General features: G+C 30.0%; 2 protein-coding genes across 2 annotated transcripts; one reads left to right on the top strand and one right to left on the bottom strand.

The window, feature by feature from the left end:
* The first annotated feature begins 10916 nt into the window (after positions 1–10916).
* On the top strand, positions 10917–12097 carry LOC119662024 (39S ribosomal protein L4, mitochondrial). The gene is made up of 2 exons (XM_038071563.1): positions 10917–11642; positions 11715–12097. The coding sequence occupies exons 1-2, from the start codon at positions 10999–11001 to the stop codon at positions 11932–11934; spliced, it is 864 nt and encodes a 287-aa protein (XP_037927491.1). The 5' UTR covers positions 10917–10998; the 3' UTR covers positions 11935–12097.
* Positions 12098–14900: 2803 nt separating this feature from the next.
* On the bottom strand, positions 14901–17759 carry LOC119689694. The gene is made up of 4 exons (XM_038104581.1): positions 17604–17759; positions 16773–16949; positions 15429–16709; positions 14901–15141 (listed from the first exon to the last, which is right to left on the bottom strand). Exons 1-4 carry the CDS (start codon positions 17632–17634, stop codon positions 14969–14971), a joined length of 1662 nt encoding a protein of 553 aa, XP_037960509.1. The 5' UTR covers positions 17635–17759; the 3' UTR covers positions 14901–14968.
* Positions 17760–18595: the final 836 nt, after the last annotated feature.

The following is an 18595-nucleotide window of genomic DNA, read 5'->3' as shown; positions in this document are numbered from 1 at the left end:
AATATGCAACTACTGTCACAAAAAATTACTTAATCTGTTTAGAAGACTAAACTGATGGTGTAGCTCACTAAAAGGTCTACTGTTTTATTGTTGAAAGGCAAAACAAATTGAAAGATAATTTAAATCAAGCTTAAGCGAAACTTAAATGACGTTTACACTGAATAAACACTTATTACACTTATTAAAGAAATTTTCCCAATAACCACATAACTAAATGTCATCTATCGAAATCTAAACATAGCTCTTCTATATTAGTACCAATATAGTATATACTATATATAAGACTAAAATAAAAATTTTGTTAAAAAGTCACATAAATAGAAACAAAAATTCCTTTCACAATAATTTGTATCTGATCTTTCAGTTTATATATAGTAAGTAAATATATATAGTAAGTTGCTATTCTTGATATTGAAAACAAGTGTTTATTTTATTTAATCATAATTATGTACCATTTGAAATAAAATTCATCACATTTAAGTTCTACTAAGCTTTAAATAACAACATGATTTCATAAATAAAGAAGAAAATTCAGTTTTGTTTCCTGAAATTATGAAGCAATAATGGGATCTTATCGTACTAACAATTCTTCTAAATCTAATCTCAAAAAATACATACATAATCGTTTATTTAAAAAAACAAATAAAAACAAACAACTCAACAAATTCCACACAACCCCAATCCATTATCCTTAAACAATTCTCTTACTTTTCACTCCACCATCACCTATCCACATCCTAACCTATGTATATGTCTTTAAAATTATTTTCATGTTATCTGATTTATATATACATATACAACAATACAGGTTACAACAACAATTAAGTTAACAACACTAGATTCATTTCATTGAGTTATGTTAAGCACGTGTATATATATATACTTAATAGGATGTTCAATATCTCAACCACACTATCGTAGATCATTACACAATTTTTTAGATTATTATTAAAAAAATTAACGATTTTTAATAACGAAGATAACTAACGATTTCTATGATTTTTTGAAATCCAAACATTTTAAAGAACTTTTTTTCACTAAAATATATGTTAATATAGTTTGATTCTTGAGATATCGGGTCTTTAAGTTATAAATATTTACTTTAATTTCACAAAGAAGTTCACGTAGTATTTACCACTAGATCAGGTGTATATTTATTGTTTATTTGTGTCTTTGTAAAAAATTTACAACTATAAGAACAGAGAGAGAAACAAACTATGGTATATTAAGGTATAACTTAATGAAAGAAGTTGCTCAAAATGGTAACATATTATTTACCACTAGATCAGGTGTATATTTATTGTTCATGTGTGTCTTTGTAAAAAATTTAAAACTATAAGAACAGAGAGAGGAGCAAACTATATTAATATATAACTTAATGAAAGAAGTGGTAAGATTCACAACAATTAATTATTAAAAATCGTAATTCTTAATGAATTTAACTTAATGAAAGAAGTTGCTCGAAATGAATGAGATTCACAACAATTAATTATTACAAATCGTAATTAGCCATTCAAAAATAGTAATCAGCTTTCCCGACATCGTAGTCGGCCACTCAGAAATCGTAATCAGCCCACAAAATTCATATTCGGTCACTCAGAAATCGTAACGACCTCACAAAACTCGTTATCGGCCCCAGAAATCGTTATCGACCCCCTAGAAAGCATTATCGACTGTCCAAAAATCGTTGTCGATCCCCCAAAAATCGTTACGGCCCCCAAAAAAACTATATAGTTTTCAACTCATTGAATTGCGACAAGGAATGGATTGTCTTCTTCATTTTCGTTACGGACCCCCCCAGAAATCAAAACAGTGTTTAACTCATTGAACTGCAACAAGGAATGGATTGTCTTCTTCACTTTCGTTACGGACACCACAAAAATCAAAACAGTGTTTAACTTATTGAACTGCGACAAGGAATGGATTGTCTTCTTCACTTTCAGTACACAGAAAAACTACACAACTTCATTTGAGATAAACAATTTCTGTTATTTGTTATCAAGTTAGGAATGTTCTTTTCAAAATAACACAATTATGTGTATATGTTTATGTACGCAAGTATGACAGTAAGCAAGAAAGGTCATTCCACAGCTCATTTGCTGTTGATAAGAGCGGAGAAAGACACCACTTTTTTGGTAACAGTTTACGCTTCAGAGCAGAACACAAATACACAAATACACAAAACATAAAAACACAAAAACACTGCATCTTAACTATTCAACAGAGCCAGAGTAGCTTTGGGCTATGGGGTTTCTTGGCTCGAGCACAAAACTCACAGCGCGTACGATACGAAAACAACATGTTGCTGAATCGCAGCTCACCACAGCTTCTCTTGCTCCGCCAAGTTAATTTATTAATATTTTTCAAGTCTAGTTTTGTTTCACTGTTACTTTTGCGTTGTTTCTTTTTAATTTAATCAAAATGGCCTCGTATTAAAAACCGTTTAACACAATAATATTTTTAATAATTTTAAAATCTTTACTTTTATTTCTGCATGTTTTTAATTTTTTTAATTTTTTCAATTCTCTTAATTTTTTTTTTTTTTTTGTTTTGCAGTTAATTTTCAATTGAATATGTTTTTTCTGTACATTTCTACTTTTGTTCAACACAACCTCTTCTCTTGTTTGATAACACTTATTGATTTTGTACGATTCTGTACGATTTTGTGCGATTTTATTTTCGTTTGTTTTTGCTTTTGCTTCCACTTTCATACGAGCTGAACTATTTTGTTTGAATTACAATTTATAAATAAAATTCTCGTACTGGAATTGGTTTTCTTTACTGCTTCACTGTCACGAAGCACAACATAAAATCCACGTCTCAAATCGTTCGCTTTCTCGTATCAACTAAAATGCATGAAAAATGTGTGTACATACAAACCACTCTACTCCGCGATTGGTGAACTCATAGTAGCGCCAGGGTTGTATATGTTCACGAAAAAGCTCTCCGCACAAAGCTTATTATTACACATTCCATATCATTCCATATCAACAGGTGTTGCGCCAGCAGGCTTTGCTTGTTTTAAATATTTTTTCTATTGCTTTAAACAGTTACTGGTCAAGTACTGATTCAAGAAATAAAAATAATCTTCAATGAAATTATTTCACATCTTTTTTTTTTAATTATTTCGCCTCTTGAACAAAATTAAAAGTGCAACTATGTAAATAATATTATTTAAGTGCAGAGTTAAAACGTTTTTCAAAAGCTTCAAAAGCAAAAAATACATCACGTATACACTGTGAATGCATAGAAATAAAATGGTAATCTTTGGACTTAAAGAGCGATCCATACGAGTCGTTATGATATACATATGTATATAGTCACAAGAGTGTTCCTTTTGACAATATGAAATTAGAAGATATTTATTATATTTTTATCCTATTAACATTATAATTAAGTTACATCTTATCTATAGCATCTTACGTATATAAGTACTTTAACCCCAACAGATAATTCTTTGATAAGAAAAATAAAAAATCATATGAATCTCTTCCTAGGTGTAATTTATATACTTAACCAAATAAATTTCCACAGATGATTTCTAGATCAGAAAAATAAAAAAGTCGTATATATCTCTCAGTAGGTGTACTTTGAATATTTGCCCAACTAAACTTTCAAAGAGAGATAAAAAATTCCATGAATCTCCTCTCAAGTCCATTTTGAATCTCTGATGGTTTGATCAGAGAAAAAAATTGTACGGAATTCTTCCTAAGTCTCTAGTTTGAATATTTATAATTTAAACACAAGTATACCTCAATAGATAATGCTTTGATCATCATATATTGATGAAAAAAATTGTGTGAACTTCTCTCCAAGTCTACTTTGAATATTTACACAAATAAACCAAATATATCTCAATAGATGATTCTTTGATCAGAAAAATAAAAACTTCGTATGGGCCTCCCAAATCTATTTTCAATATTTAGAAAAATAAAGCTCAATAGATAATGCTTTGATCAGACAAAAAAAGTCGTATAGATATCCCTAAGTCTATTTTCAAAATTTACCCAATTAAACTTTCATAGATGATTCTTTAATCATAAAATGAAAACTTCGTATGAACATTCTCTCAAATCTATTTTAAATATTTCTCCAAATAATCCTCCATAAATTATTCTTTGATCAATTAAGAAAATCATGTTTAGCTCCCCCAAGTCTATGTTGAATTCATTCAATTTTATTCACTCAAATAAAAATCGTATGGATCTTCCACTCAGGTCCACTTTCATAAAATCTGTTTAATAAAATAGCCTTTAATATCTCAAAAATAATCATCTAGTAAAAATGTTGCTATAAATGTAACGTAATATTACATTGACGATTGGAATTATATACTTATGTTCACATATGAAGTATTTCCTATTATAGAAAATAATTCCGTAATCGCAGACGAGGAAAAATATCTCGATCAATGTTGACCGAGATACAATGTGTCAAGAAACAGTCTACCTTTAAAGAAAAAGCTATCAGTCAAACACCTTCCAATGACTCGAAAATTATTCCACTCGAAAGGTTTATCATATATTTTCACTATCACGGAAAGATTCCTGCCGTTCTACTAAATAACCTAAGAACTACACAAAAAAAATAACAACTATTTTTTGAAACCGACTTTCGGTAAATTTGTTTAAAATCTATAAGCCTAAATAAGATCCAGATCAGCAGTTAATTAAGATAAATAAACCATTTACACATAAAAAATAATCGCGAGCAACAGATCGCATTCAGGCGGTCTGATTAGAATTAGATTTTAACAACAAAATTTTCTAAAAGTATTTGTAACGCTACAAAAATTTTAAAATATATAACATAAATAAAATATAAAATAAATAAAAAACTAAGAGAATTAATGTGGATTGTAAGATGTGGATTTCATACCGAATTACAAAGAATTCAGTATACTGAGTAAGAGATATTAAAACTTCCTTATGGACAGTAGCACGAGAACTCAAAATTAGATTACTGACATTGCCACTCATGAGTAAGGAGTATTTCACCACACTACAAAGTATTTTTAGTTATGTATATTATGTGTTAAAGATATATATTTCATTTCAAATTGCGGGATAGTCAAACCGAGTTTTTATAATTTTCTTCTGGACAATATCTTAAGAATTGTAGATAAAATATAGTCAAAGTTATGTTTCATGTAAACCAATGGTACAGATTTTCTCTAGTTATTCTGATTTGAAGTTTTCTTGTTTTCTTTTAAAAACTTATAACAAATAATTGACTTAAAACCTACTATATATCAACCACTTAAAATGTCAGTATCACACAGTTTCTTTTTTCACATCACACTATAAAATACCAACTTTCACGAATAATCCATTAAACAACATTAGGCAACAAAATTTTAAGTAATATTAAGAAAAAGAATAATTAGGATCCTTACTCTATTAAATAATCACTCACTTTTTTATAGATCCAATACTTCCAATTATTTAACGCACTATACGCCCATATGTCACCGATGGTAAATCGAAACTAAGAACTCTACTCATTTGACTTATGATTGAATGTTAGAATTGATCTGAAAATCAATCCACCAAAAAAAAACTGTTACCTGAAATGAGCATATCTTCATCTGCGTGTCCTGTACATACCATGAATATTTATAAACACAATGTGTTCTGACCTTTGTATGTACATCTACGAAACTATTCTCTAGACCACAAAAAATTCTTGCATAATGGTTTTTACAAGTAGTCATGATTATCATTAAATAATATATGGATTTATAAATGAATATATATCATATGTTCAACAAAAAAATACACACAACCCATATGAATGCTGGATGTCATTTGTTAAAATTCCAGACGCTTGCCGCAATTAGGTATTTTGTTCTAAAGGAAAACCTAATTAAATTCCCAGTTTGGGTTTCTTTTAGATGATTGGGTTATTTATTAATTTTCCACTTATGTTTTAAAATATTGAGAAATTCAAATTGAAGAGAGATATACATACATACATGGAGTGAAATATATACATTTATGGACATTATTAAAACAGTATGGCCTCGATACCATAAATCAGAGCTTCTAATTATTATTTATTTTTCTGTTTATTTTTGTATTTTTATATATCAATAATATTATATATACTTTATAATTATATAACATATACTGTATATAAAGTCTTACAAGTCTTAACTATTGCCCCTGAATACGGGAAATCCTTACACCTCCAATACGATATTCATTTAAACTATATATTTGTCAATGGGTTTACTCAACTTATGTCTTTGTATTTTTAATTGGTACCTGATTAATAGCAGAAATATTTTACAATCTTTCATTTGCTTTAAAGGCTATCAGTCAAATATTCAAAGACTTAATTAACTACAATATATGGTCTTTAATATATTATTAGTTTTAGAGTTCAGTCCTTTTCAGCTATATAGTTTATCCATAGAATCATTTCGTATTTTAATTATCTGATATAAATTAATAGACTTTGCTATATGAATGTTTCCAGTAACTTAATGACTTTGTAATTAATTAGAAATAGAATGTTGCTACCAACTGTTGCCAGGGTGTAAGGTTGACGAAATTTTTTTTTTATTTCTATTTAATATAAACTCTTCATACATTTTATTTAAATTAATGAACCAAATTAAATACATATATATATATTAAATACATATATAAGATTTAACAAATATCATAGTCAAATTTAACACTTATCTCCACTCTGCTCCAGACGTATTACCTAACGTTGATTCCAAAAGGAGCTTTCCATCCGGACGAGGGGAGTTTTTAAAGCGATTTAAATCTCCCACTGACTAGGTTTGCAAGCTTTTCTACCATTCAAAAAAAAAAAGTCCTCGCCTCTTTAAGTTATTGTAACAGGCCTCCCCTCATATTTCTATGCCACGAAGAATTTAGTCTTTAAGTAGTTCAAAACCATTTTTTGTCTTATACGGGACTCTCACCAGAGTTTTGTTTATAATTTTAGCTGTCAAAAATTTTAATTTTGCTTTAAATGCAACAACAATTGGCAGCTAAAATCACAAACATGACAACTAAAATGACAAATAAAACTTTCGTGTGGGAGCTTATAGCCTTAACAAAAGGCTAACAAAATCTACAAGACTCAAAAAAAGTAATAAGTTTGCAATTTATAGAATTTATAGAGGCTTATTATCAACGATATGGAGGCAGCATAAAATCACAACACAATTTTCCACGTGATCAGATGTTTATGGATCAACAACCGTAATCAGTAATATCCATTCCATAATCAGGTTTCTTTATTAAATATATTTTTATCTTAGTTGATATTGGAAACTTTGAACTGCCTAAGAACAAAAAATAAGTACAGGAAAATAGTTATTTGAATTTTTTTATATTCTTCATGTATACAGTGTGTAAAGACTACAATGTATCTTTAACAGATAAGAAGAGATCCATTGGAAACTATAATATTTAAATCAAGCATATTTTTGTTCACCATGTTGAATTCAACTCTATCGGTTAATTAGATTAAACAGCAAAAATCTTTTTAGTTTTTTATAAAATTTGTTAATTTTCTAAGGCTAACAGCTGTTTCCGACAGTGCCCCAGTGTCCCTGTGCTGTTTAGAAATATCTTCTGGTTTAATTGTTCGTATATAGTTTTTGATCTGAAACTGTGAGAATGCAAACGTTCTAAAGCAAATCTTTAGAAATGTTGTCTACAAACAATGGAGTTAAAGTTTGAAAAAAAATAATTTATATATATAGGCCGTGTGCGAGTTTTGTTGGAGAGAAATAGTATGGCAGTAAATGTTGGTATTTACCAGAAATTCGAGTAGGGTAAATTAGGTGTTACCATTGTGAAAATTTAATAAGATGTTTAATAAATAAATTTGAAAACTTTTAACCAAAAATAATAAATAAGTGCAATAAATAAATAAATAAATATTAACATAAGTGCAGTGTAAAAAATCCCTAGGAAATTTCAATTTACTTTACCTCAATTTACTCGAACTCGCACACGGCCATCAAACAATTCAAAACTTCACGAGCTACAACTTAAAGTCATCAACGGCAAGCAGTACAAGTTAAGATTGCAAAATCCAACTATAGTTCAATTGTTCAATGATAGTTCAACTAAGACTCATACATGGTTCAAAGCTTCAGTTACTTGTTGGTTAATATTCTCTTTGTTTTTGTTATTTTATTCTGTTGTTATTTTTCTCTGAACATACATCTGAGCTTTGTGTTTACAGCTGTGCAGCTGCCATGTCTTGCCGAAAAAAATTTATAAAACATAAATTTTTTTTTTTGGATGATATTAAAATTAAAAATTATACAAAAATTATTAAAATTATACAAAATACTATTTTCCAGTTGCAAGACAACAATTGTTTGTATTCAAATTTTAATTTCATTTAAATTAGCCGTGTGCAAATATATATTATATCTAATATATTCAATCATTTATATACTGCATATTCAATAAATAAAAACAAAGATTTTATTAAATACTTATAGCACATTCACACTATCTCATTTAAGCAGTTTTGCTCATTAAAACCGCTAATGAGGATAATACACACATTCACAATGTTTCATTTAGACGGTTTAGCTCATTATAACCACAAATTACGATGATTTACCACATAAAAATCTTTCATAAAAATAAGCTCATTATTAATAAATCAGCTCATTTAAGGCGAAAAATGTTGAATGCAACTCTTAACAAAAAATTTCCCACAACGGAAATCAATAAGTATTTAAAATAACTGATCGCTCTTCAGGCATAAATCCATGACTTTAAGTCGTCTTCAATGACTCTGTCTCCAACTGGGTCCCTACCTAGATACATTTGTGATTATAAATTAACTAAACTGTACTACATAATTGAAATCATATTTGTGTAGGAAACAGTAAAAAATGCGTTAATGAAATTTTATAATTATAAGGTCGTGTGCGAGTTAGGCTAAGTTGCGTTCTAAATGAGGGAAATTCTAAGATGAGCCGATAATGTAGTGATGTGTCGATACGTGTTGATAAATGGCTAAATGTGTGCAGTGCAAAAAATCCCAAAAAATCTCCCATTTGGTTTAGCATCAACTTAGCCTAACTCGCACACGACCTAAAATTCGAAAAAGTTAAGAGTGGGTATCATTAAGAAGATAAAAGGTGTACTATATATACATATATATATAAATATATCTAAGTGATATATGTCCATTACACTAAACCAATTTATTCGAACTAAGCTTAAAGTTTTTTTAAGATAGTTATATTAATTTATTAACTCGGAGACAACATTATATGAGAAAATCGGAACAAATTCTTCACCACCCGCTAAACTATTCAAAACGTATCTAAGAATTAATTTAAAGAATAGGTGCTAACAGACGCCACATCGTTGCCCAAACAAACTATATCCTTAAATCATTTGTCTTGTGATGTCCTCTAACTTCTATTAAAACATTTACTGCATTTCTTGGGATGTTTAAAGATTTACAACAAATTAATATCATCAAATAAATATTGTGATGATATTAATTTACATACTTTCAGATATCACAATAAAAGATTCTATAATTTCTTTAAAAGCATTTAGGACGTGTGCGAGTTATGCTAAGTTGCGTTCTAAATGGGGAAAATTCTAAGTTATGCCGATAATGTAAAGATGTGTCGATACGTGTTGATAAATGGCTAAATGTGTGCAGTGCAAAAAATTCCCAAAAATTCTCCCATTTGGTTTACCATAGCATCAACTTAGCCTAACTCGCACACGTCCTTAATGTCAAATTTTCTTCAAAAAAACTTAGGACCATTTTTTGACAATTTTGTTCTCAAAACTTCTTTGTTCTTTTCTAAAATAGCAAGTCACTTAAATTGCACTCTTTATTTAGTAATATTTACTGTTCGTACTTACTCAAATCCTGCACTTCCTTTGGTTTCTAGTAATCATTGAAGAAAGCACTGTTATTTGTTGATTTGAAATAAAATGTATTTTTTATAAACCATTACATATTCTTTTCTATATGCAACAACTGCTGCATTCATATTGTGAACAATATCACATATATTATATATTAAATTATTTAAATTTTCTGCGTTTTTCATGCTAAATTATTTTCTTCTAACAATATAAAATTTAATGTCTTCTGTTTACAATTAAAGTGTAAACAAAGGAAAGCTCTATAACTAAAAATTTTTGACACATAAAAGCTCTTTCCCAAGCCTAAAGTAACTTTTGCTATTGTGAACGACAAAAAGTTCAATGTTACTAAGTAACTTAGTATGTTACCAATGAAAATGCAGTATAAGTTAACGGTCTAACAAAATTAGTGATAACATACTATATACAATATACCAAATTATTCAAAAGTAACAAACGTTCAATTATTATGTCTTCTTCACAGAAACAAACCCACAGCGCTGTCACAACGATTTCATTTAAACATCAATTTCTACAATATTATGGAAAATAGTCATATATTCCATTCCAACACTCTTAATTAAATACTGTGAACGTTGTTTAAGCGTATATCACAATAAATATAAATTCTTGTAGTTCAATATATAAACACATGTAATTTTGTTAATGAGAGTTCGAGTAAATTTATGGTAAATTGAGGGAAATAGTATGGCAGTAAATGTTGGTATTTACCAGAACTTCGAGTAAGGTGAATTAGATAAAAATTAGGCAAATTAGATGTTACCATTGTGCAAATTGTATAAGATATTTAATAAAAAAATAAATAAATTTGAAAACTTTTAACCAAAAATAATAAATAAGTGCAATAAATAAATAAAAAAATATTTACATAAGTGCACTCCAAAAAATCCTTACGAAATTTCAATTTAATTTACCTCAATTTACTTGAACTCGCAGACGGCCTAAAAATGGTTTAACTCATTTTAATTTTTGCGTTCACTGAACATACACCACAATTTGTTTTGCTTCCAACAGATGTTGGCTTCTGTCAAAATATGTGCCTGCCGCACGCGATTTGTACCGCAAGAAAATAGTGCAATAGAAATTGGACAGAATGTTAAGTTTTCTGAATAAAAGGTGTGCACTATTATTGCCGGGAATTCGAAATTTCACTATTGGCAGTTCGCTTAAGACAGCGGAAGAAATCCAAAGTAACGCACCAAGTTTAATATTGCCGCTTGACTTTGAGAGATATTCACCCAGCAATCTGAATGCTTGTCGACAGGCATGGATCGAAAACACAGATACTGTTGAGGAACGTAAGCTGGGACTGATTGAGCTGCATCCTGATATTTTTGCAGCACAACCGCGTATTGATGTAATACAAGAAAACATTGAATGGCAACAGAAATATCGTTATGTAAGTTTTGCACATACCAAATCTCGCGCCGAAGTGAAAGGCGGTGGACGTAAGCCCTGGCCACAGAAAGGTTTGGGTCGTGCACGACATGGTTCTATACGGTCACCACTCTTCAAAGGTGGTGGCGTAGCGCACGGTCCACGCTCACCAAAAACACATTTTTATATGTTGGATTTTTACAAGCGCGTCATGGGCCTAACGTCAACGTTAAGCGTGAAATTGGCGCAGGATGATTTGCATATAATAAAAGATGCTAACATACCTAATGGCGATCCGCAATTCATTAAGGATTTAATTAAAGAACGCAATTGGGGACCTTCTGTGCTAATAGTTGATAAGTACGCTTAAAACTTTTAAACAAGTAAACACTGTTTAATTACATTTTTTGTTTTTTCTTTTTTGTTCTTCAGAAGCGATATATTTCCCGAAAACATTTGCTATGCCACCGACGAAATTGGTTACGTTAATCTTATGCCAGCATATGGACTAAATACATATTCCATGCTTAAGCACAACACCTTAGTTCTGACCGTGGATGCTGTGAAGCATATTGAAGAACGCATTTTATACAATCTAAATCGGGCGGACGCGGCGAGCAAAAACGGAAAATTCAAATTAAATCAAGTTTAGTTTATCTTTAAATTTTAAAAATTAATTATTAATTTTGATTTTTAAATTTTAAGAATTCGTATGTTTTAATTCTATCTTGTGTGGTATCTATACAAAGTGTTTATTATAGTATAATACATTTTACTTAACACGAGTGTTTATTAGAATAAGAAAGTAGTAAATACGAATAATTATTATAATCTAAAGTTTTTCTATCGAAAAAAGAACAACCATACGTTAAACCTGTTATTTTCTGTCCAATGCTGAACAAACCAAAAGATTTAAATTGTGTGCTGGCATTCACTACTTTGGAAAATAAAGTCACAATCCATCTTCCTATTTTTTAGTTGTGTATATTACAGAAGTATGACTTCCTTGTAAAATGGAATTCTTTGCTGAAATGAAAACCTTAGTGTTTACTCTGTAACCTTTTTAATTTTGCAGTTTCTAGTTTTGTTAATTTGGTACCTATGACAGATTTATTTAATTCTTTTTATTGCTTTTTTTAAATATATATTTTTTTGTTGATTTAAAATTGTTTACAACTTTTAATATTTAAATAATAAAATTAATATTTTTCTGAAATCGAATCTCTTGAAGGATAATAGGTGGTTCGTTTTTTGCGTGTATATGGATGATGTATGGTGTATATGGTTGTAATAAATAGATAAATAAGATAACCACATGTTAGTCTCTGCTGATCTATTGCGAACGATGCATGTAGTGAAAACAACTTATAGTCCATACCGATAGGTTCCGTAAAATAGATACTTCAGGACCTTTTTTTATAAAAAACCACTTGAGTTATGAAGCATATTTATTATATTCGACCAGTGTTTCTGCTCAACAGCATATTCTATAAAATAAGACAAATAATATTGCAAATGAAATTATATAGCCAATTATATAGGATTGTTCAGATCAGATGAGATCGCGTGCCAATACAAATCACTGTACATATTGATGGACAGCAAAAACAAATACATACTTTCATCGTTGTTTTGGAGAAAAATAAAACTACGGTTATAACATTAAATTTAGGGTTATTAATTTTAATTAATTTATTTGACGTACCATAAAAATAAAATAATGTAATCTCATTTAAGTATGTATGTATGTTGATCCTTTTTTTCGAGTCAACGCAACTAGGCACTTTTACTCTTTGATAGCTGGGGGCACTACAGGGTCCCACCCATCTCATTGACTAATTTATATATTGCCTATAAGCTTCACGATTATTCAATAAGGTACACCAAACAAAAATTTGAGTAATTGTGGTAGATCAGAAACATGTCGTGGGTCGCACAAATATGACCCGCATATGATCCGTGAGTTTTGCTTTGGACAGCCCTGATATAGAGCATCCAAAGAAAAGTTCCAAGAAAAACTGCTTGAGGAACATCATGTTCTAGTTGAATAAAAGTGTTATACATGCTTTTCTGAAAACACTATATGATTTTATAGCGTATCAAGGCTCAATATGTGAAGAAGACCATATATCGACTAAGTAAACGCATATAGTATAAGTTTATCAGAAATCAATAATATATTTCTCCCTATCGCAACTAAGTTTGTACTAGTGTGGTTGAATATCGGTATGAGTTTTATGTCCACATAACGAAACAGTAGAAGAGAAACCACAATTCGTAAAATCACAACAAAATACTCGACCACCTGAGGGAGGCTTAACCCCATCGAGACCACAGAAGCATTTATTGGCACGTATGTTTACAATATATACCCTAACTACAACTCATTTCTTTGGTATTAAATATTGATCAATTAAATCAATTTAGAAAGTCAAATTATAAGACTTTATGTGGCTTTCTAGAAACCTATTTCTTCTGGTCAACAAAGCCGGGCATTTACAGAGAAAATCTATTATGGTTTATTTTTTCTCCAGGGAAATTATGAGAAATGCGCAGTTTCTCTGCGTGAATTCTTACATATCAATGACCAGAAAGAACTGCAGTAAGCCTTGCAATTCTCTAGTGTAATATAAACCAAGGGACACATCCAGGGAAGCTCCAAAGCGAGCTAAACTGCAAACTTTATCGATTGGCTCTCTACATTCTTTCACTATCTTAGATTTTGTTGTAAAGGATTTAGGGGCTTTGATTGCTGTCTGGTTCTCAATGAAAATGTCAGCACTACATCTGTACTTCTTGTGACTTGCAATTTGACGAGAGGTTTCTCTAATTGCTAAGATTTTAGCTTAAAAACCGTGGCCTCATTAGTTAGTCAAGAGAATTGTTCATGTTTTCAGATGGCACGAAGATCCGTACTTCCGCCTCGCAGTTCATTTTCAAGTCATCCGTAGAAATTGAGATATCGTAATTTGCTTTAAAATTTTTTCTTTCACCATTTATTTCAGAAATGAATGGTATTTTTGTTATTATCCTTAAAATCTTCGATTGCAGTCTATGCAAATTTTCAACATTTAATAACATCGCGGTTGTCTTGTACTTGTTAATTTGCAAAGGTTCAATACAAATATGTGGTGAATCAATAACTTTTTTAGGATTTAAGGTTTTTTAATAGATATAAATTGAATAAACAATAACGAATATATATCAATCGAATATATATATAATAACGAATATATATATAATAATATATCAATATCAATCTAATAAAGTCACAGAAAAATACATATTTAAGGATGTATAACCAACCATCACACAGGACAGACTAAAAGGACGAAACATTTAAGTGACTGATGCTGATAACTGAAAGCAAATACCTATATACACAGTCACATATATATTTCATGTATATATCTATATATATATATATACATATATATATTTATCCGTTTTAATGAATTTTAATTAAAAAAATTTTATTCAAAATAAATTTGCGTAGTTTACAATATTGTCAAAATTTAAATTAAATGAATATATATCATATATAACCTTTTTCAAGGTTTTTTCTTTTTTAAATTTAACGAAAATGACGCAAATAAATATTATGAAGTATAAATATAAAAACTTTTGAAAATGAAGAACAAATGTTTTAAAAGAAAAAATTGTTTTTATAATTAAAAAAAATGTTTCTAATGTGGGTCCAGATGAAGACGACGTACATTCCAGCGTTCTAAGGAGCGCTTATTGTCCTCTGGTATTTGGTCTTTAAAATAATCCCATTCATTCTTGTAATATTGATACAGAGAAACGGGATCGCTTCTCATTTGCTTTCTAGTTCTGCATTCAGCAAAACGACGAGAAACTAAAAAATAAAAAACAAAAAAAATATAAAAAAATATAATAAATAATATAAAATAATAAATATATAAAATATATAAAGAATATATAATAAATATATAAAAAAAACATATAAAAAAATATATTACAAAAATAAATAAAAAAAAATGTAAAAATAGAATATAAGAAAAACATAAAAAAATATAACAATATATAAAAAATATATGTAAATAAAATATATAAAAAGTATTTTTATATAAACCTATATATATATTTTTCATATATAATAAATAATGTTGGGACATTACTTACTTAAAGTGCTGTGTGTGGCGACTGAATCAGTTCTCTTTGTTCTAGCATTGGGCCTGCGATGTGAAAAACCTGGTAAAGCATAAGTCCTTTCTGAGCTACTTTCATATTCAGCTCTTTCTGAAGTGCGGCTTTTTATCGGATTACGATTATGTCCTGTTATTTGACCGCGTTCTGCACTATGAACGCGAACTCCATCGTGCTTACGTCCTACTACACGTTCCTGATTCACGGTATTAAAGCTATCTTCATTACGCCCATGTTTTTCAATTCCACCGCGATCTGTACCATGAGCACGCTCTCCGCTACGACCATGTCTTTCAATTGCACCACGATCTATACCATTACTACGTTCTCCACTACGAGCACGCCTTTCAATTCTATCACGAGATATACTATGAATGCGCTCTTGACTACGTCCACGTCTTTCAATTCCACCACGATCTGAATTATAGATACGCTCTCCGCTACGTTTAGGTTCTACATCTCGACCTTGTTCCACAGCATGGATGCGTTCTTTACTGCGTCGACGACTCATTACTCTACCATTATCTGTACCACTCATACGTTCATTAATATACTGGCGTCCTTTAGTTGCCTCGCGATCTGTACTCATAATGCGTTCTTTGCTATGTCGACGATCCATGACTCTACCACGATTTATGCTGCTAATATGTTCATTGCTATACTGATGACCCATATTTCCACCATTATTTATGCGTTCTTTACTGTGACGACGCCCACCAGCTTCAGCGTTATCCTTAATTGAAGTAGATTCTCTCTTACGCAAACGCCTCTCAATTTCATCATCACTTCCATTCATAACACGTCTTACTTCGCGTCGCTGTGCAGTAGTATGTTCCTGATCAGGTCGATATCCTACAGATCCGTCACGATTTGTACCACTAACCCGTTCTCCATTGCGGTCTATGTTTCTTCCTCGTGCAATAGGGTCATCATTGATTTCATGCGTCCTTTGACGTTCACGTTGCATTATTTTTGCAACTTCCTTATTGATATCAAATTTGCAGTTGCAAGATACAAACGCATTCTGTGTTGTTTGGTTGTTAGGTTCGCCTATCAAATTATTTTCTTTATCATTATATGAAACACGACGAATCTGAGCACTACCAGAGGGTCGAATATTGTCAGCTCTAGGATCATCATTACAGACGTGACTTTTACGATAACCATTACTTGAACTCTGAATTATAGTATCAGAGCTGGTAGGACTTGTTGAATGTGTGATATAACCCGTTGCCATGTCAGAATGGAATCGAGATCCTTAAAAATTAAAAATATATTTAATTTTGTTTTAAATCATTTGATTCATTTTATTATAGTTACCACTGCATCTTGAACTAGGTCGTAATCGTAAAGCTGACACATCTGTAATTAAATCCAATCGATCATCAATTTTTGCCCGAAAACTGGCTGTAGTTTTACGATATAAGTCTGGAACGCTTCTCGGGTCTCTATAGCGTATCCCAAGCTTTTCTTCATATTTTATTAGCTTGCGTAGATCTACAGAATTATAAATAAAGCAGTTAATAAAATAAATTATATAAAAAAAAGAATACAATATATACATTTTTATGATTAAGATCAAAACTATATGAATTATAAGAAACAAGATTTTTAGAAACTGAAAAATGGTCCGTAAAACTGGCCGATAACATTTTTTGGCACGATTTCAATATCCCGGATATGCCCATTTGACAACAAATTTTAGTAAAGTCAGCTATTTTGAACAACTTTTACACTACTCTATTAATATAGATAAGTCTTAACGAAATCGGGCCTTAAAGTTGGAAATTTTTACATGAAAACCAACAACAATAATTACCAGTTGTTTGTGTAATTATTATACCCAATGTAAAAAGTTTTATAACTTCAAACCTGGATAACTGGAGAAGTAAGCTCTATATAGTATACTAGAAGAAACTACTCAAAATAGCTAAAATCCGTTGTCAAATAGGCATGCCCGGGAAATCGAAATCGCATACATTTTTTTATATATCTAACGTATTACAAAAAGTTTGGAGGTGGGGTTTGTGTAGCCCATTCGTAAACAATTATATCGAACATGGATACTTTGTCACTGTTCCCGCGAACTCGAATTTGTCTTTGTATAAAATATTCCGGTATATTTAAATAAATAACTAAACTTATTCTCACCTGGGTCTGTATCTGGATCACCACCTATCATTTTGACAATAAGGATTATTTATGAAAACAAAAGCAATCTTTTAGCCAAGAAGCGTTAATAGCTTCAGTTGATTTGTTTTTCTACCGACAAAAATTCTTAATCGGATTTTTTTTAACAGATCATATGAAACATTTTTTTACTCCAAACTTTTTTAAAAAATTTTTGACAATGTAATTTTTTTAAAATAAATGATGACATGATGAGTTTTTCTTTTAGAAAAATTTAACTAAAAATAAGTTAATTATATTTATTCAAGTATAAAATAATTACAAATGACAAGAGAACTCTTATTCATACGAATATTTCTCTATCGAACCCATTGTCGAACCCATTTTAAAAATATAACAGACGATTTGTTCCCCAAGTAAAAACAGCTGATCACTGTGTATCTCTGCGGACAGCGTATCACTATTCAAGGATACGTTTCAGATGGTGGTTGCTGCTACTTCCCACTGATTCCATGTAATGAAATCCGTGTTCAATTTGAATTGATTAGGTTCGGCCTATGTTTATATATATTTTGATTTACTTCAAACTGTTATATGCCACTTTTTTCACATATCCTATAAAAACCAAATATAAGATAAAACGCACCAGCCAACTTCAGACAGACTTAAACTCGAAGTAAACTATTTTATGGGAATAGACATTTATAATATACTTTACATATCATATGCACACTGTAAATCGGGACTTTAATATATTTTAAATAGGGATTCGACTGGAGTAATCAATACTGGTTGTTTATTGGACGAGAAATGAATCAAAGAAAAAATAGTCCAAAATTTTATATAAAGATCCATAATAATCACTTTCATGGTATACATTAGAAAAAATAAATATACTCTACATTTATATATAGAATATATATATTCTACATTTGTGAGAATAAATAATTATGGAATATTTATGTCAAAGGTAAGTTATATCCTTCCAATAATACAGAAAAAATTCTCGTATA

Source organism: Teleopsis dalmanni, chromosome X (assembly GCF_002237135.1).
Source record: "Teleopsis dalmanni isolate 2A chromosome X, ASM223713v2, whole genome shotgun sequence".
Classification (NCBI taxonomy): Eukaryota; Metazoa; Arthropoda; class Insecta; order Diptera; family Diopsidae; genus Teleopsis; species Teleopsis dalmanni.
Note: the sequence above shows the minus strand (reverse complement) of the source record. Positions and strands in the feature narration are given on the sequence as shown.

Coding starts and splice junctions, on each gene's coding strand:
- LOC119662024 (XM_038071563.1), top strand. CDS start 10,999: ATGTTAAGTTTTCTGAATAAAAGGTGTGCACTATTATTGCCGGGAATT. Junction 11,643..11,714: donor TCTGTGCTAATAGTTGATAA/GTACGCTTAAAA, acceptor TTTGTTCTTCAG/AAGCGATATATTTCCCGAAA.
- LOC119689694 (XM_038104581.1), bottom strand. CDS start 17,634: ATGATAGGTGGTGATCCAGATACAGACCCAG. Junction 16,950..17,603: donor TGATCCAGATACAGACCCAG/GTGAGAATAAGT, acceptor ATAATTCTGTAG/ATCTACGCAAGCTAATAAAA. Junction 16,710..16,772: donor ACCTAGTTCAAGATGCAGTG/GTAACTATAATA, acceptor TTAATTTTTAAG/GATCTCGATTCCATTCTGAC.